At 35.3% G+C, this 20,621-nt stretch overlaps 1 protein-coding gene across 4 annotated transcripts in view; it reads right to left on the bottom strand.

The window, feature by feature from the left end:
- LOC106053410 (multidrug resistance-associated protein 1-like) overlaps positions 1–20,242 on the bottom strand; it is a 37,238-nt gene extending 16,996 nt beyond the window's left edge. For 2 of the 4 annotated variants that reach the window (XM_013208955.2, XM_013208957.2), the window contains exons 1-15: positions 20,181–20,241; positions 19,434–19,569; positions 10,688–10,867; positions 9,638–9,763; positions 8,621–8,749; positions 7,724–7,849; positions 7,526–7,587; positions 6,804–6,944; positions 6,457–6,711; positions 5,472–5,652; positions 3,566–3,752; positions 2,564–2,697; positions 2,080–2,217; positions 579–722; positions 122–203 (exon numbers count right to left, since the gene is read on the bottom strand). In XM_013208955.2, coding sequence (XP_013064409.2) covers positions 122–203; positions 579–722; positions 2,080–2,217; positions 2,564–2,697; positions 3,566–3,752; positions 5,472–5,652; positions 6,457–6,711; positions 6,804–6,944; positions 7,526–7,587; positions 7,724–7,849; positions 8,621–8,749; positions 9,638–9,763; positions 10,688–10,867; positions 19,434–19,469 — 1,921 coding nt within the window. In that variant the 5' untranslated portion in view covers positions 19,470–19,569; positions 20,181–20,241. Of the gene's footprint in view, positions 1–121; positions 204–578; positions 723–2,079; positions 2,218–2,563; positions 2,698–3,565; positions 3,753–5,471; positions 5,653–6,456; positions 6,712–6,803; positions 6,945–7,525; positions 7,588–7,723; positions 7,850–8,620; positions 8,750–9,637; positions 9,764–10,687; positions 10,868–19,433; positions 19,570–20,180 lie in introns of all 4 variants that reach the window. The other 2 variants (XM_056018829.1, XM_056018828.1) reach the window with 2 other exon arrangements.
- Between the last annotated feature and the right edge of the window lie 379 nt (positions 20,243–20,621).

Genomic DNA, 20,621 nt, shown 5'->3' with positions numbered 1-20,621 from the left:
TTACAATCTAATTATGATTACAGCGGAGGCATAACAATAAAAGAAAAAGCAAACTTTCAAATATTTCAAGTTTATCTATAGTTGAACATTTTTTTTTGTTATAAATGTAATAGAACCTTACCCTTAGAGCTTCCAGGTGACTTCTTCTCTTCCAGGTCCTCCCCAGATAAATACTCTCTGAGTCTCTCCATAGAGACATGACACTTAAGAGAAGACAGTTTGAAAAGAGTTTTAAAGAGAAAGTATAAAGTCTCAAAATAATTTTGTAGATTAAGTTGTTTTATGTTTTTTTTTTTTTACTATAATGTAAGTTCTTTTACGAGTAATTTCATTTGAATTTTGTTAAGACTGTAGCATGTTAGCTTAGAACATAATTATCTTCTCTTTTGAAGGAACATCTATAATTTATAAGATAAGATGAGATTAGAATAATAGAACTGTAAATTATTATTAGATAATATTATTAAAAAGTAATAATAACAGTCCTGTTATACATACTGTATTGTAAAACATTGAGCCATAGATTGCACTGTAGTCTTAAAAAGTTCATAACTATTCTAAACATAATCAAGACTAACCAGGATCATTTGAGAGATCAACATAGGCAGCGTGTTCATTGGTTGACGTATTGTGTTGAACAAGTTCATGGCCACAAATGCTTTGCTGGGAGTGAGGGAGTTGTCAGTGATCAGAACATAAGCAATAAACGTACATGCTGTGACCTGAAATAGGTATAATACATAAACACATATATACAGACAACAAAGACAGTATACTTAATGACTGATGAGCAAATCTAAAAATTCTTTAACCTCAATAGGGCTCAATAGAGAACATTTGTTTTCATAGCTAATACGTTACATGGGCAAATACAATTGTCTCTATTATTAGAGATGGGTGAACTAGAGAAAAATTTTAAGCAATAACCCAAATTATCAAATCTGAAACCTACCAATGTAAGATATTTATTAGAGATGGGTGGGCTAAGGAACAATTTCAAGCCTCTAGTGAAAACCCAGATCTTTATCAAATCTGAAACCTTCCAATTCAGACACTGTGCTGCTTATAGCAGCTTGTTGTACAGCTTAAGAAAATCACATCAAGGCAAAGCCAGAAATATAGGCAACCAAAAGCACAATCCAACTTTATCAGGTTTTAAACACAGAATGAATGCCTGGCCATCTGGTAAACACTTCAGACAGTCAATATATTTTTTAGTTTTCAAATAATGCCTCATATTATTCTGTATAGAAGATATTTATAAGCTTCATATTTATAGAACATCTGCTGCTTACACAAAGGTTATATACTCACAATTTCAGCCTGTTCTAATGTAATAACTACTTATAGCGTGGTCGAGAGGCCAAGTGCACTCTAACTTGGCTTGGGTTGGCTACCTATGAAGAGGGCTCGTGGTTTGACACCTGACTCAATCAGAGTTGTGTTTACTGAGCGCCTAAAGGAAGCATGAAAAACCACCTTCCAGATACCCCCATCCACCCGCTGGTCCACAAATGAGATTTGACCATGCAATAAACATGAAAGTAGCGCTATATAAAAACCATAATTTATTTTATTTCTTTAGTACACAGAACAATATTAATAAAAACTATTGAATCAAATCAAAATATTTATATTTCACTAGCTGGCTGCAGGCCTTTGTTTAGGTATTACTGATATACTGTACTGAATTTAGATCTGTCAAACTTGGAGCATGTATCCTTCACGTTTTTTTTATAATTTTGCAACAAAAATAAAAGTAGATTGTGAAAATGAGTTTACCCATTCTGCTGAAATATTCATATCCTATATAAAATAATGTGAAAACAAATTTACCCGATTAGTTAAAAAGTTTCATTCTTTAATAGAGATACAATAATGTTATTATTTTCTAATTTTAGGGCCCTAAAGTTATGTCAGGGACATTAAACAAACACTACAGTCTCTGCCATGATCTAAGGAACATTTATGCAAAGTTTTAGCGATATTGGTCAAAAGGTTTAGATTTTTATTCTGGACACACATACATACGCCTTACTTTCTACTTTGTATATATTACATTTATAACTCAAGACTCACCAATATCGGAGCCAAGAGCCAACACAAAGTTTGAACAGATTGATAAATGGCTGCTTTTCTCAACTGAATAATTTCTTGATGTCTGAAACCCAGGATTTTGTTCCTGAAGGATTCTTCCCAAGCATAGAGTTTCAACACCTTTAGGGTGAAAGTAAATCAATTTGATGTTCAACAACAGTAGCAACAATAAAATAATAACAACAATAAAATTTTGACAAAGTTTGCAAAAAATCAACAAATAAGTTAGAGTTACATATTTATAAACTTTTAAATACAGATAAATGATTGTAAACCTACTAATCTTTATCTTACAATTTAGAAATATTCCTTCAAAGAATATTATAATAATGTGGTATGCATACCTATCTGTTAAACTCATCATGCCTTTTAATATCTACTAAGACATTGCTTTTCCTGGTTGATTCTGGAATAATTAATATATAAAAAAAAACAAAAAACATTTGTATTCAGTGATGTTTCTTACCTTGACTCCATTCAGAATCTCATTGAACAGTTTGATTCGTTGATCTTTGTAAATAATTTGTTTAGCTTGAGCTCGTCTGGATATGGTGGACAGCTTGGTATTGGTGGGGATCAACAGAGATAAAACTACAATGCCTTTGACAAGAAGAAAACGAAGTTGACCATTTGGATATTATTGATAGCAGTGATCAGCAGTGCAAGTGTGAGCTAAGCTACATTAGAACAAGACAACAGGAGGATGATTAGGTGACTTTAATACCACTCAGTAAATTTATTTAAGCTTCGTCCAATCAACCGAACCTGAGAGCAGACACAGACAAAATGAGATTCTTAGAATACATGGAAAGGGAAATAATTCAGTGTAATGATAGAGTGATAGCAATACTTGAAGAAGTAGGTCACATTTTTGTATTGCAATCATAGAAAACATTACATATATCTTACAGACAGGATGGCTGCCTGGTCGTGCAGTTTGCACGCTGGACTGTCGTTCAGATTTATCGATGGTCCCGGGTTCCAACCCTGCCCGCTCCCATCCCCCATCGTCCTGCGGGAGGTTTGGACTAGGAAGTAACTATCTTCAACTCTGAAGGAACATCCGAAACATGTAAAACATTTTACAAAACAAACAGACACTTCCTATCAATATCATATATCAGATGTTATTTTTTGGTTGTCAAAAGTCTTTATTTGAGAAAAAAAAAATAACTGGGGAATTTTGATATGGAAACAAGTAGGCCAATGTTGACAAAAAAAATCAAAACATTTTCAAAGAATGTTAAAAAAAAAAAGGTTCATCTTATATCACTTTTCACCAAGTCACTAGTTTTATCAGTTATTATTCTCCTCGATTATGTTTTATGTTTATTTTGTTCAATGCCAACTCAAATATATTGAATAATTTTAATGCTTTTGCTTATTTTTACCTAAAAGAACCAACATTTCAATGTGTGTTATAATGATATTTTACAGCGCGCCTTTAGAAATTAGATTGATAATGTACCTGCAATGAATGCTATGCCAAGCGTCTCATACAGCATATAGAAAGCTATGGAGATCTGGATCGGCCAGGAGATCAACACAAAAAGCTGCGTGGTCAAGTCTTGAAACCTGGGACAGTCGACGGCCATCAAGTTTACTATTGTTCCAACAGTGAACTTTCTTCTGGAGTCTGCATTCATTGTCAATGACTAGAAGAGGGGAAATATAAAAAAAAATAAAAAAAGTTGTGCAAGCAAATACACTGGCCAGAACAAAACAATATTTGAAGAGAATATTTCAAGAAAGTGTCAAGAATTATAGTACTTTTTGGGAGGGTCTATAAGAGACATTATAAACCATGATAAGACCAGTAGCCATGTATGCAGTGACACCTGGACACTGACATAGACAACTGATAATCTACTTTGGGAACGGAAAATACTTAGAAAAATCTATAGAAGAGGAAACTGGGACAAGGACATGCACTAACCATGATATATATCAATTGTATGAGGAACCACCTTTTGAGTCGGAAATAAAAAAGAAGTCATGGGTCAAGGACATGCACTAACCATGATATATATCAATTGTATGAAGAACCACCTTTTGAGTCGGAAATAAAAAAGAAGTCAGAGTACAAAAGGAAGGTGACCCAAAGGCTTACCATAAACACAATTTACGATGTAGAGGCATATCTACAGCTTTGGGTAATGGAGACAAAAAGTTCCATAGAGATCAGAATGGAAGGATTCCAAAAGCAGACCAGGGCACCACTGGGATGGATGAATATAACAGACATGAAAGAAAGACGATGAAATATTAGGATAAATTTTTTTTATGGTTAGCCATTGTAGGCCCTTATTGAACAGCTCATTCTGTCAGTCAAGCCATAATGTTATCAGTGCAAACCTATTTGAAACATGCTAACCTATGCAGACACACAATTTTAACAGTGCTTCTATTAGTTGTGACACATTTTTTTTAATGCAGGGAAGAGAATTCAAACTTTGCACCTTCTTAGAAAATCCAAATGTGTGTGTGTGTGTGTTGGGAAAATAATACAAATATGCCACATTTCAGAGACTTTGAATGTGTATGTCAGAAGAAAACCACTTTATGCCATTTAATTGTAATACACATTGTGCAAGAAACTCCAGACAATTTGCCAACAGCGGCCTAAGCTGGAAACTGGGAATTAGGTGGCCATAAAGCTATCTACTGTCAACTTATGAGAAGCAGTGGAAGCAGAAACCAATAGCCCACAACACTGAAAAGCAAAAATGGAGCTGGATAGGTCACAACTTGTGAAAAACAACTATCAATGTTGCAAGGCAGGCACTTGACTGGAATTTACAGGAAAAGAGGATATTGAGCATCCCTCAAAAAAAAACCTGGAAGAAGTCAGTCAGCAATGCAGAAAAGAAGATTGGAACAACATGAGAGCAGATGAAGAAAGACATTCAGACCTGGGGGTAGACAGGACTAAGCAAGTAAGTATTGTGCAAGAGTCAACAGATCAGCCAGCAAGAAGCTGGTCACACAAAGAAGACAAAAATGAGACAAGCCAAATATAACAAATACTTTTAAAAAAAGCAATGTGTATCAACTCGTTTGGATCAGTCATATAATTAAATTGTAATGGCAATCTATAAAAGGGACTAATTCAGCATATAGCACCATTTCAGCCAAGTACTATTTCTTTCCTTTGTTTAAGATACCAAACAAAGTAATTTATTACCAATAGTTAATTAACTAATTGGTTAATTTTTTTTTATTGATTCTTGTGTTGCCAGGTAAAGGAAATAATTGAGCAAAATTTCAGTTTGATCAGATATTGGGTGTCGGAGAAATAACGTGTACAAACTTTTGGCCAGACAGACAGACAGAATGAGTTGATATAAGCTTTGTAACTATGAAAGTAGTTTTACCTTCTTGTATACAGCAGCAGTCAAGACAGTTTTCACTTCCATGCCGATGTTGTTGCAGTGATAGAAGCGATAGTTGTTCATAAGGGAGCTCAGGAATGAGATGGCGAAGAAGGAGCAAGCCAAGACATAGCCTTGCCACACAGGGTACTGGGACTTGTTCTCAACATAAGCAATGATCTGACTTTAGAGATAAAGAGATAAAGGGGAAACAATTATCACCTGCATCTTATCTAGAGATAAAGGGAAAACAATTATCACCTGCATCTTATCTTATCTTATATAATACAGACGTTACTTCAAAAAAAGAAGATGATTACGTCCTACACGTAATTCATATTAACCAATGACTTAAATTATGCCAAGTCACTGGTTTTCCTGGCTAACTCAGGCAACCCATTCTAATAGCTCTAATAGCACTAGTACAAATTTGTCCTAGCATATGGAATGAGTTTATGGGTTTATAATGAATTTATAAAACAATAGTTCCATGTTAACAAATAGGCAAGTACTTTAATACCAGTTTACAAACATAAAATAGTGATATTAAAAAATTTTTGTTTTGTTTAGTTTTTTTTTAGCAATAATTTCAATACTCTTTTCATCAATGAAATGTTATAAAAATTCTTGTACCCTAGCTTTGTAAAACTATTGCATTCAGGCATTATCAAGAGAAAATATATTCCAACAAATTGTTGTTAACGTGCTACAGTATAGAGGATCAGATTAGTCCTTTTTAAACTCTAGAGATTTTCAAGAAAAGGAAATTTACATTATATTTTTACATTATAAATATATAAATATACACATACACACAAAGAGTTAGTTTATCATTTGGCAAAAATTACATAGGTCTTAAGGGCTTTAATTTTAAAATTCATAAGTAAAATTTTTTTTTTAACACTATGAAATAGTAAAATGACAGTGATTATACAAGCAACAGACAATATTTTGAATGTAAACTAATTAGAACACAAATGTCACTTACTCTAGTAGTAAGGGATTGAGAAATACTGTTAAATCCCCAATAAGGCCAACTATTTGAGCTTTAAACAAGGGCAAGTAAAAAACTTTAGCCAACACCATGTACAGTGAAGGCTTCTCTCCCTTGGGTTTTTCCTCACTGCTCGATTTCTCTGGCAAGAGTTTGCTTCTTTCATTCAGCTCATCACGCTTGGTTTTCCCATTCTTTATTAGACCTCCAGAGCCATTTTTATAGGCAAAAGATAAATCCAATTTTTTTCTGAAACAAAAGAAAACAACATAAGGGTTTCAAGTTTCTTTTTAATCGTTTGATGAATGAAAAACATCTGTTATATTGTATGTGGCACTTACTTTTTGGGTGGTCTTGTTCGTTTGAGCTCTTTTAGCCATGCCTCCATGAAATCTGGGACATTGTGGCGGCATTGCATCAGGATAGGAACATCGAATATGTCGGCTAGAACAACTGTCTTTTTATAGCCTGTGTACACCAATCTAAGAGATTTAAAAAAAAAAAAAAAAAAATTTCATTCTTCTTCTACATTATGTCAATGTCTAAATAAAAACAAAATCCATATCAAATTATACTTGGTCATAGGCCAATTTAGCAAAACAATAGTAAGGTAATGGTGGGCAGTTTCAAGGCAGTAACAGGATAGTAAGCAGGCTGTGTGGCTGAGAGGCTTAACTGCTTGCCTACCTATCAAGAGGACTCGAATTCAACACTTGATTCTAGCAGAGTTGTGTTTACCAAGTGCCTGAATGCAGCACAGAAAACTTTCTTTCAGACACCCCACCCCCCAACTGGTTCACAAAAGAGATAGGACCATAGTGCTCTATGTTTACTATTAGCATGGAAGTTGAGCTATATAAAAAGCATTTTTTTTTTTAAAGTTATGTAATAATGCTAAAAAGGGCAGATGATAATGCTAATTAAAACTTAATATTTCAGAATAAAAGTCAGAAACCTTTGGCTACTCCACTTTCTATACTTGTGAAATCAGAGCACTAGCATATATAATGATATATCTTTAGAGCCTTATCAAACTATCAATTTCAAAATGACTTCAACTTACCTGAACACCCAAGAAAATGTTATCCGAGACACAAAAGATGATCTGAACATTGGGCACGGTACCTGAAACAAAGGAATATTTAATTTTGAATTATGATGCTTTTTTGACTGAATAGATTGAATGAGCAGTACATGTGTATATTAAGATTTGCTAATTAGAGCTGTTATGTTTAAAAAGAAGAATTAAAGAGACCCTTACCCCATTAGTGACTGGCTCTGTCAGATACACTTGAGTGTCGCCTAAACACTGCATAAGAAACTCACACACAATTAAAGCAAATGTTGTCGTGACTAGAGCAAAATGAGAGAAGTTTTCTGCGTAGACCTTTTGGAAACAATAATTTATGAAAAGCTATGAAGCGGTGACCCAAATAAAAAATAAATAAATGGGTGGCATTCATTTTAGCGAAAGCTCTACAGCAAAATGAGGGATATGTTAGTAAAATAGATGATTAACTGGATAAAATTGTTCAAAATAAAATGTCTTTCCAAAACGTTTTTTGTTACTTTTGGATATATTCAACATAAAAGTCAACTCTCTTTTTTTTTTTGTCTCCCACTCTGCCACAAATATCTTCTTCCACTTTTTATCTGGCCATTGTGATAAAGCTACTAGGTGGTTTAAAAATTAGTGATACAGTCTCTCTACAGAGGCATAAGTAAAATCAGTAACAGAATATTGAATCACTCAAAAGTCTGCACATTTTTTATCTGTAATGCTTCTTTAAAACTTTTTGTAAGATATTTGACATGTTTCAAATGTTTCTTCAGAGTTAAAGTTAATCTACTTCCTAGTCCAAACCTCCAGCAGGATGACAGGAGATAGCATTAGGCAGGGAATGAACCCCAGACCATCAAGAAGACTGAATGACAGTCCAGCAAAAACTCATAACTCATTAAACTGATTAATTATTCTTCACAAATATATAAAACTAGACACAAAATTATGACATCCCACCTCATTTAAAAAGAAAATCACAAATGAAATTTGATTAAAATTTTCAGTTAACTCCAAATAATTTTTAAAAAAATTGATTCAACAGTGTAGAAAGTTCAAAGAATGTACACAGCACAAGGTTGAACGATGCTTACAAACCTCTTGAATGGCCAGAGTGTAGGTAGGAATGATGTAACTAACTAAACTTAAGGCCCAGAAAATGAAGACAACACATGGTGATGGCACACCAGACCTCTGAGACAGAATCATTATGACACTCACAAAAAGCTGTATTAAATGAAAAAACAAAAATGATAAAAAGTTAATATAAAATTGCATTTGTACATAAATATTCTCATTCACTAGCCTTTTCTTACGCATGCATATGAATAATTCTAAAACCTTGAAATTTTGTTCTGATTAGGAATAGGGAAAATTGATACAAAATCTATAAAACAAGCATTATAACTGCATTATTTATGTTTTGTATTAAAAATTTACTATTCCTTTGCTATTTCTTAAAAAGGATAAAAAAAAATATCAGTGGAATCATTTTCTAGGAGGCCATCAAAAGCAAACGTGGGCCCTAAGTTATAGCTTATGTTGCTTATAGGTAAATGTTAGCACTCATCACGGTAAATGAAATCAATCCCTTCATATTTCCGGACAAAGACTCAAACCAAACAGACATCTTGTCAGGGGCATTAAAATTTTATTTGACTTTCATGATAAGTTTTGAAGTTTTTTACTTGAAATCAGATATAAGTAAAGTTCCCCTTTCAGACCTTGCAATCTATATAGCAGATGATGTAAAAGTCATCTGTTTCTTGGGCTCATGGTTAACAAGGGTGTCATGTGGCAAGCACAATGACCAACCGCTTTTACTTTATCCTAACTAATGTCAGAGACACCCTAAAGATCCTGAAATTAAAATCCCAGACTTCACCAGAATTCAAACCTAAGACCCTTGGTTAGGTAGCAAAGCACTAAACCACTCAGCCACAGCGCCTCCTGAAGTCAGATGACTTTTAGAAGTATTTTTCCATCTGATATAGTGTAGTTTAAATGCCCAGCAGAAAAAGTGTAATTTACTTAAAAACTGCTATCAATTTAATTGCTTATCTACTTGTAAAATTAAAAAAAATATTTACAGAAATAAAAGATATATCAACTTACGTAAGACGCTGACCAGACAGATTGTGATACATAAAATGAAGGGGGATAACTGTCATCATTTCCTTCATTTTCAAGGGGGACAAGCATGTGGAAACCACTGACTAGTGCCAATGTAAAGGCCAGTACCTAAAATTGAGAAAAACCAAAGATAAAATCTACTACATGATTCAATTAAAGAAAAAAAAACATCAGAAACAATTTTATTTTTAAACTTCTTATTTTATTAGAAACTATTTTGGGGGCGACTGAATTAAACTTTAATCAAAAGTATATAATAATAGTTTTAAAAAAAGAATGCTCTGATGGGAGGAAACAGAAGATAATGTGTATTGATAGTTAAGACCAACTGTAGATTAAAACAAAAATGGAAAAGTTGTGAAAATAAGACCAATTTCAATAGAAATATCTGAGCCATCTTCCAAACCCCCCAACCCCGTTTAACAAAATAACCAATAAAGAAAGAAAAATAAGATAACTATATAATTTCTAGATTATAATGGGGTAATTGATAAGTTGAGGTCCATTCAAAACCTAAATTTTCATTCAGCAAATGAAGAAAGCTGTTCCTGTTTCTTTGGCCAACAGCTAACTTCTAATACCTTAACCAGCCAATTTTAACCTTAACAACCATGGCTGATTTTAACCAGCCAATGTTTAATACTTAGTAGAGTACGGTTATTCTTCAATTCAAAGCTACAAATCTCAACTAGTAAAACTTTTTTTTTTTACTCAGCACATTAATATTCAACTACTAAGCACTGGCATAGTTGGGAGGCTCCAAATATGAAAATTTCAGGGGGGGGGGCAAATCAGTGTTCGAAATTTGTTTTTTTTTTAGATTAAATATTATGCCCTTATCTCATGTCATGATGTCAAAATGAAGAGGCCCCTAAAGAGGTCAAGCCTCCCAGATCCCCAAATCCCAAGCTACGACACTGCAGCTAAGCGCAACCATTTTCAGTCAGTACTAAAATTTAAAAATGATGTTGAATCTGTCTTCATGTGGATATCCAAAGGAACCAAACAAAATTTAATAAGATCTACAATTACCAAACGTATAATTGACCGCCATGTTCTGGGCAGTACCAGGAACTGGGAGTGTTTTTTGAGGTAGAGTATGTAGATAGGGGCAGTCAGCCAGAGCCAACCACATGGGATGAAGGTCAAGGCAGTTTGCTGAAAACATCTGCTGAACTCTGGATAACTATTCTCTGTCAACAAGCTTATGTTCTGTAAAATAGTAATATGCATATATATATATAGGTCGGTATATAGGTTAAAAGTTAAAAGAAGTATTTCTAACACAGTCAAATTCCATTAATTGGACAAAATGGTTTTGATCCTAATAACTATAATAACAAGCAGATCCAGCTGACCACTTTGAAGTGTCCAAAAAGGTTCGAGATAAATCCCTTTTATGAACCTTTGACCCAGGAAAAGATTTATCGTAAAGCTAGGATGAAGGATTGGCTTCACTGACTCCTCTGTCTGGAGGCCGCTGTCAATAAGAGGATCATTAAATAACATCCATTAGTTCATGACTCTAGTTAGCCAGATTTAACAGGATCTTTTCTTTGCTCTATAATTTGGTCTGAATAAGTGGCTGGTCAAATTCACTGGATTCAGCTAAAAAGTCACTAAAGGTCAATAGTAGGCCTATCACCTAATAGTAGATTTGTCATAACTCAAAATGGCGAACACAGGAGGTAATTCCTAGATCAACGTAAGCTCTTTACACCCATATCTAGGAATGTGACTCCACCAAAAAATCTCACTGTCTAGAGTTCAAACATTGAAATGTGACTAACCGAATCCTCCTATTTAACCCTGAAAGTGCTGAGCAGTTTTACAATTAGTGCATACAAAATGGAGTTACAATTAAGATGTATAGAGGCTAAACTACCACACGCGTTTTAAGGGTTAACAAAGAGAATTCTTATCAACACTTAATCCCAAGTTAAACCGTTAAACCTAGACCAGTGATGGACAAACCTTTTTTAACAAGCGTACCAAAAACTGAGAGAAAACATTTTTTGGGGCGGGCCATAATATTTAAAAAAAAACAAAAACTAATGCATTTATAGATCTGTAAAGTTCGAGTATTCTGAAGTAGGTCACCAAAATTTCGTTCAAATTTGTCTTATTGATTCAAATGTTACACTAACATTATTGGTACTGTAACGCAGCATGATTTGTCATAATAGGCCTATAAAAAGCCGCCTATTCATCATCCATTCATTTTGTTATTCTTGTTAAATGAGCATTGACCATTTATTCAAGTTTCAAAGTTCGTTTGTTAAACATGTACTTTGTATTAGGTGCAGTCATTTGTTAATGCATTAGCATGACGATGTGGGTAACCCGGTTAATTTAAAGCATCTCCTAACCGATGTGGGTAACCTGGTTAATTTAAAGCATCTCCTAACCGATGTGGGTAAACCGGTTAATTTAAAGCATCTCCTAACCGATGTGGGTAAACCGGTTAATTTAAAGCATCTCCTAACCGATGTGGGTAAACCGGTTAATTTAAAGCATCTCCTAACCGATGTGGGTAAACCGGTTAATTTAAAGCATCTCCTAACCGATGTGGGTAAACCGGTTAATTTAAAGCATCTCCTAACCGATGTGGGTAAACCGGTTAATTTAAAGCATCTCCTAACCGATGTAGGTAACCCGGTTAATTGAAAGTATCTACTGACTGATGTGGGTAACCCGGTTAATTGAAAGTATCTACTGACTGATGTGGGTGACCCGGTTAATTTAAAGCATCTCCTAATCGACGTTGGTAACCCGGTTAATTGAAAGTATCTACTGACTGATGTGGGTAACCCGGTTAATTGAAAGTATCTACTGACTGATGTGGGTAACCCGGTTAATTGAAAGTATCTACTGACTGATGTGGGTAACCCGGTTAATTGAAAGTATCTACTGACTGATGTAGGTAACCCGGTTAATTGAAAGTATCTACTGACTGATGTGGGTAAACCCGGTTAATTGAAAGTATCTACTGACTGATGTGGGTAACCCGGTTAATTGAAAGTATCTCCTAACCATCAAATTACTTCAAGTTGTCTTCACAATTTCCAAGCTTGTTTAGAGTTGAAGTGTTTTACAAACAAGAACAAACAAATAAAGAAACACCAACTCGACCGTCGTTTGTTTGATTAACATTTAACGTACACCAAATTGTGTTCTAGGAGGCTGAGTGGTAAAGCGCTTGGCCTTCGAACTGTAGGGTCTCGGGTTCTAATCCTGTAAAAAGCCTGTGATTTTTAATTTCGGAGTCTTAAAGGCGCCTTTGAGTCCACCCAGCTTTAAAAGGTAAAAGTAAATGCTATTGGGCGTTGTGCTGGCCACATGACAAACTCGTTAACCGTGGGTCACAGAAACAGATGACCTTGACATAGACCGCAAGTTCATTGTTCACTGCGCTTTTACAAATATCAGATAGCAGACGATGCGGAAGTGAAGCATTTAAATTTTACTTTGCAACATTAGTCCAATAGTTCAGTTAGTCCAATAGTTCAATTAGTCCAATAGTTCAATTGGTCCAATAGTTCAATTAGTCCAATAGTTCAGTTAGTCCAATAGTTCAGTTAGTCTAGTCCAATAGTTCAATTAGTCCAATAGTTCAATTAGTCCAATTAGTCCAATAGTTCAATTAGTCCAATAGTTCAACCCTTTTTACATTGTGAAGGAAAATGTTAATTATTTCCAAACAGTTGACAGGCAGAGTTAAACCATTAAGCGGGCCGGAGTTGGCACATTACTGACCGAGACTGATATTTAGAGAAAACCCTCCTTGACTGAAATTACTGTCTTTGAACACAAGTCATCTAATTTGTGTAGTAAAGTAGGCTATAGAATCTACTTTAAAGAACAGCTGAACCCACTTGACATTTATTACAGTTTCAATTCCAAATAAGTAACTTTTGTAACCGTGTGTAGGACTATCACCCAGATAGGAAAATGTAGAGTCAATACATAAATGCATTAAGGTCCCAGTAAAATTAACAGTACATTTTAAGTATAATCTGTTAATTTGTTAAGAGGCTGTCAACTCTGAAAATAATCATTCAAGTGACATGTCACTTCTGCAGCAACATGACAAATCAGGCTGAGGAAGATATCCAATGAGATTATTGGACCACTCACTGCACCAGCAGTTATAGGAGTGCCACGTCCGCATTTTAGGAGTTTTAGTTAGATAACTGAATTTCAGTTCTAGAGATCGGGTCTCAAACAATGAAATCCTAAGCCGAACTGGGAGTCGACCACTTAGTGAGGTTGTGAAAGAGCGTTGCACGAGGTTTGCGGGACATGTTCTACGACAAAATGAACTACGCATACCAAGAGTTGCGATGACATGGAGGCCAATACGAGGAAAGCGCAAACAGTGAAGTTCTTATAACTTGACGCCACACTGTCATGGAAGTCCTCAGAGCAGTGGACACCAGGTGGAAGGAGGCTTCAGACATTGCCAATGACAGATCTTTGTGTAGTCAGCTTGCCACCCAATGAGCCGAACGGCGCGAGAGGATCTAAGCCTAAGTAAGACAACTGCATCCTGGTTCCACTCAGCTCAGTTAAATGCAAAATAATTACTTTCACTGCCTTATAATCTTATGCATAACTTTTCTTCTGCTATTTTTCTGTTTATACAATCTACAATTCTACATGCTTTAAAAAAAACAACAACATACGTTTTTTTAGCCAGGTATTTCAAACTTCTTATAGAGGAACGTATCATTTTTTAACGTTTAAATGAATGACAATAAAATAAAACACTATTTTGGACTTAGTAATACAACATATTATTTTCTGCTTGGAAACCTTTAGTTCATTTCAGACAAAATTAGGCCATACTTTAAACTGTAAACAATAATTAAAATAAATAAATAAAAAGGGCATTCTTTCTCTATTTAACAAATTACCTCCCCCCCCCCACCCAGCCCAACATATAAAAAGTTTACTTGCTTTAAATTGTCTTATCTTAGTCATTTTTAACTTGTCATTATCATATCTTTAAACTCACAGTCAGATTATAAACTATACAAGTCTATCTAAATCTGTTTGGTACCGGAACCTGCAAGATATTTGCTGCGTCACTGCAAGCATCTTCTAAACACTCTAACATATGCAGAGACACGTAATTTTGACAGTGGTTCCGTTCGTTGTTACAGTTCTGTCCATTGTAGGGGGAGAGAGAAGGCATTTATGGACTAAACAACTTGAAAAATAACAATGTCGCACTTTCTTAGAAAACCTAAAACCGTGAGAACCAGCTGGGAAAAGGCGGCGAGAGTCGCCTGTGGCCGAATGTTGAGGGAGGACATAAGTCTTAAGTAAGTCTAACAAAAAGTGTATACTGTGTGTTGGCGTTTACAAGCACGATGAATCCAACAGGTCTCGCATACGATCAGTGGCTACGCTAGCTCAGAGGAAGAAGTTTACAGTGGATATCAATACACTACACAGATAAGACACAGCTAGGATGGTCGTGTGCTTTGCGCTCTAGACTAACGTTCGGTGGTCTCGAAAGTCTCGAGTTCGTACCCTGCAGGAGGTTTGGGCTAGGATGTAATTATCTTCAGAATCTGAAGGAACATCCGAAACACGTACAACATTTTGCAAACAGAGCCGCAGCACACGTGATAGCGCCAAGGTGACATTGTCACACACTTCTATCCTCAACATGCCTCTTTCCGATTTCCCGCGCTTTTACACTGGCCTGAGATCACTTCTGTCTGATAGCAAACAACATCGAACAGATTTTCTTTTTAAACTAATCATCTTATTTGCGTGTATCATTCGTCTTCTTTGTTTGTAGCTGACAGGGGCCCCAAACCGAGACCATTCCTTATAGAGGGCCTCAACACTGGCCTGCCACGTCACAACCTGTGGGCAGTTTAGACCAATAGCTTGTTGTCACGGTGTACAGACCTGATGATTGATTGATAGATAGATAGATAGATAGATAGATGGATGGATGGATGGATGGATGGACGGACGGACGGACGGACGGACGGACAGACAGACTGACGGACAGACAGACAGACAGACAGACAGAGAGACAGACAGATAGATAGATAGACAGATAGATAGATAGATAGATAGATAGATAGATAGATAGATAGATAGATAGACAGATAGATAGACAGACAGATAGATAGATAGATAGATAGATAGATAGATAGATAGATAGACAGATAGATAGATAGATAGATAGACAGACAGATAGATAGACAGATAGATAGATAGATAGATAGACAGATAGATAGATAGATAGATAGATAGATAGATAGAAAGATATTCCCTGGGATGAACTCATGGATTTATTTAAAATCATGGAATACAAAACGTATTGAAGAGAAATAGTCGTAAATCAGATATTGAAAAAAATCGCATTTTAGACAAAACAAAGTAGTGCCATACTGCGCCAACCAGCACGGTCACATTACTGAGACATCTGCAGTGTCACATCTGACAACAGACGATGTGATGAGATTTGACAGTTTCACCAAACTAAAGCCCTTTGATCTCCTGGCTTAGGTCAATCGCAAAACTACCTTTTCAATCAACATAGGGCCCATGTTATAAATTTATATTAGTCTGTTTGGTAGAGGCGTAGTGAGGGGGGGGGGGACAAGGGGGCACGATTTACCGGGCGCCTAAAAAAAAACATTATTGTAGATATTTTAGTTAGGTAATACATTCTTATGTTAATTTGTATTATATTATTATTAAGTCTGTTTTTTTTTAATTATTTATAAGCTATATTTCTATGTGATGTTTATGGAAAATGTCTCGTGTGTCTGCCTAAGGCATACGTTCGTCTCCCATACGGGATACGTGCCCTGCCCAGCGTAACTGTCAGACCAGAAGTCCCTCTATACTGTTCATACCGGCGTTCGCAAGGACATCGCTGTTTGTAGTGCGGTCTTGCCACCGTATTTTCATGATGGAGAGCGGGATACACATTTGAGACCAAAAGAAGATCCGCAGCCGAGGACAGACGCAGACGGCGAAAAGAAAATCTAAATCGGCCACCTGCGGACAATGGTTATGCTTGCCCAGGTTGTAGCAAAATATATAGGTCACAGCTGGGGCTGCTTAGCCATGGGAAATACTGCATTCCTCACTTATCTTCGGACTCGAGGAAAAGCCTTATTATTTTTATTATGGAAAATGGGAGGGGGGGGGGAGAGACGCCAATATAGTAACTTGTCTCGGGCGCAAATTTTGCTCACTACGCCTCTGCTGTTAGGGTATTTGGAGTATTAGTAGGTGAATGGCGCAGTAGAAAGGAATTGACAGAGAGGAAAACAACTGCTAGTTGAGATAACTGAAGAACTCTTACAAAGGCTATGGAACACACTTTTGAGACCAATATGTAAGCTTGGTCACTTCTGGTCTGCTCAACTAGTTATAGCACTGCATTCTCACCTTGAGATGTGGCCATCGAGTTTGAGTTGACGTTTTCTGACAGTGGTTAGCAAATGTGATTATAAGCTATCAAACTCCATGGCTCCTACCCATGCTTGTTGTAGAAAAGTACTTTCTAAATTATTATTATAGCTTTTATATAGCGCTACTTTCATGCTTATAGCATGCTCAGAGCGCTTTTGGTCCAATCTCATTTGTGGACCAGTGGGGGGGGGGGGTATCTAGGAGTTGGTTTTCCGTGCTGCCTTTAGGCGCTCAGTAAACGCAACCCTGCCCGAGTCGGGTGTCGAACTTCTAGGTAGTCAAGCCAAGCCAAGTTCAAGCGCACTTGGCCTCTCGACCACGCTGATGCTAAGGTTCTTAACAACAAAACGAATTTCGCTATTATAAAAATGAACACGTCTGCAAGGTCGATGTTGAGTTGGATTTCAATAGTGTCCGTAAGCCAGGGTTTACGAGAATGTTATGTGACCAGACCAATCAAACATTTGTACACAGCTAAAACCAAGTGGGTAATATTTGAAGCTGGGTGGTCTCCAGAACTGTAGTCCAGGCCTCTGCCGGAGTAAAATTAATTAACAAAACAGCTTTTCCCCCTGGGGTGCGAAGTTCATAGAAGGTTGGGCCGAACGCTCCAATGCTTGACCAGCAGCATTATAATTATTTACCATTTTCTTGTTAAAAATTAATGACAATATTTTCGATTCCGAAGATTACGGATGTGCAGTGTTTCACGTGGCCAAGCAAACCCAATTGCGACCTACATATTTTTCCACACCTGATGCAGAAAAAGTCGATGTCCACAGGGGGTCCCTTTAATTATTTTTCTTTATGTCTTCTTCGCCTGTATTCTTCGCCTGACTTTTCTTTAGGCCTCAATGTGTGTCTCACGGCCTTCGTGAGAGCTCCGTTAAACATGAACGTAACGTTCGACAACTCATGTATCATGCCAACTAAAATGTTTGTAAAAGATGAGCGATTGTCTTACTGTTCAACCTTTTATCAGACACGCAATGAAAAGATAAACGTTCGATATCAGGAGAAAAAGAGAAAATCTCAGGTCATTGAGTATAGAATTCTAAAAATGTAGCCCTATATCAGTATATAGGTATATACTAGAAAATCTACTGGATCGTTCTTTATTGGGAAAATCCCTCATTTAATTCGAATGCCTCATCCTGCCTTCACCGTCATATCAATTTTACCAAACCAACCCATTGTCAATGTAAATGCCTCAATCAGTGACCACAAGCCACAATCTTTATCCACTTGAGACCCTATATGTACATTTAACTAAGCACCTAAACACGCTGCTCATGTGACCCCCCCCCCCCCCCAATGATGGTGATGTCCTAGCTACGCCACTGGCTGGACATGCACTTCTATTACGTTGACTTCTTAAGCTGGCCCAAAATTGATTGCATTTGCCATACTAAATGGTCATCTCCCAATAAGGGATAGATGTTCTGCCTAGAATAGCTGTTGAACAGTCAGCAGTGTCTCCACATACTAAACAACAGCATTTACAACAAAAATGGTGGTATATGTAGTGTGGTATATTGTTTTACAAGCTTTGGATGTTTCTTCAGAGTTGAAGATAATCTACATCTTTGCCTAAACTTCCCGCAGGAAGACGGGGATGGCAGCGGGCGGGTATGAACGGAGGGGAGACAATCGAAAAAAAAAACGACCACGTGACAATCCATACGCACAAAAAGACACTTTTTCTAATATGCCCATAATTTAGTGTAATCATCTTTGGTAATATTACTTAAGAAGCCTTATAAGTTGCTTTATGTACAGCAACCAAGTCTCAGAACCATATCAAAGGGCTGAGAGAACCAATGTGCTTTTTAGACTGACACTAAGAACACAACACTCTATCGTTTGAAGGCAGCCAAAGATTTAACTTATAAATAAACTTATCTAGATATTATATAGTTTGTGTGACACAGTTATTAGCAAAGAGCACGTAGTATTAGTATTATATGTAGACTTTTAATAATAAAGTCCAGATTATTTTATATAATATATATATATATATATATATATATATATATATATATATATATATATGTATGTATGTATAATCATTAGGCCTATATTTATATGCCTATATAAGTATATTTATATATGTGCAAAACAATCGAAATTTGACATAGATTATATATATATATATATATATATATATATATATATATATATATATATATATATATATATATATATATATATATACACAGATCTATATATTAAAAATACATTACAAAAAAAATGTAGGTTAATATCTACACATAAGAAAGTTAGGGCCTACATCTACAGCAGCTTTGGTACATTTCTTTTCACTTACCCAGAAAACAGAATTTCCACAGAAGCTTTCTGGCATTTTTGTAAGTTTCTTATTTTTAAATATCCCATAAAAAAATACACTGTAGTTTTAACTCAATGTTACATCGAAATAGGCAAACATCTTTGAATGATAAGATCTAGATTTTTCAATATATAAATATAATATAGAAATTAAAATCTTGAACTTGAAAATATAGAATACATGTAAATACCTACCTAGATGTTTTAGAATTATAATTATTAACACAGATTCAAGATGATAAAGTTAAAAAAAAGAATGGCCAATTTAGCAGCTATTATTTAAATTATTATTATTAAGACTAATTAAGAATTTGTAAACTATTACCAAATCTATTCTAGACTCTAGATTAGATAATCTAGATTCTAGTATTATTATAACGAAGTCTATATTTTATATCTCTAATATAATATTACTAATACTTACTAATAGTAGGTCTATAGTCACTATTAATATTAGTATAGTATTAGATATATTATTTAGTTCTATTAGTTAGATGTCTAAATCTAGATCTATTTATTTATAATTAATTATCATGCCTATGCCTATGCCCTATGCTAAAAAAAAATGTAATCTACTATAATCTAGAGTCTAGATCTAGATCTCGGTATATTATTGCATTATAATTAACTCAATGCATCTAATCTTGTCTCTATTAAATATGCCTTTGTAATATTATCTAGATAGATATGGATTTATAGCTAGAATCTAATTGTTATGGTTTGTTACACAGTGCCAAAATAATCCTTTACATTTGAGAATGAAAACACACCTTCTCTACACTGTGGTCATATGGCGTCGCTATTAATAGCCCAAGACAATCATTGGATAACATAGTTTTTTTTTTAAGGTCAAGGATTTGACTTACGGTGCATTATAGGAAAACTACCATTACGTTTTTCCCTCGGGATAGCATTACTGTAATTTATTTTTAGCGGCTTCCGAGAGGAGATAAAGACACTATTATAGTTTTGTGTGGCATGTCTGTCCGTCGCGTAAACATATAAAAAAAAATAGAAAAGATATTGAAATTACAATTTCATGTTATTTTTGCACCTGGCAAAGTTCTTTAAATAAAGATAGCTTTAAAAAACAAGTGTGCATAATTTTGAATCTTTCTTATTATATCACCCATAATGAGCTTACGATGGTAAGACTACCTTTATAAAA

This window comes from Biomphalaria glabrata, chromosome 2 (assembly GCF_947242115.1).
Source record: "Biomphalaria glabrata chromosome 2, xgBioGlab47.1, whole genome shotgun sequence".
NCBI lineage: Eukaryota > Metazoa > Mollusca > Gastropoda > Planorbidae > Biomphalaria > Biomphalaria glabrata.
Note: the sequence above shows the minus strand (reverse complement) of the source record. Positions and strands in the feature narration are given on the sequence as shown.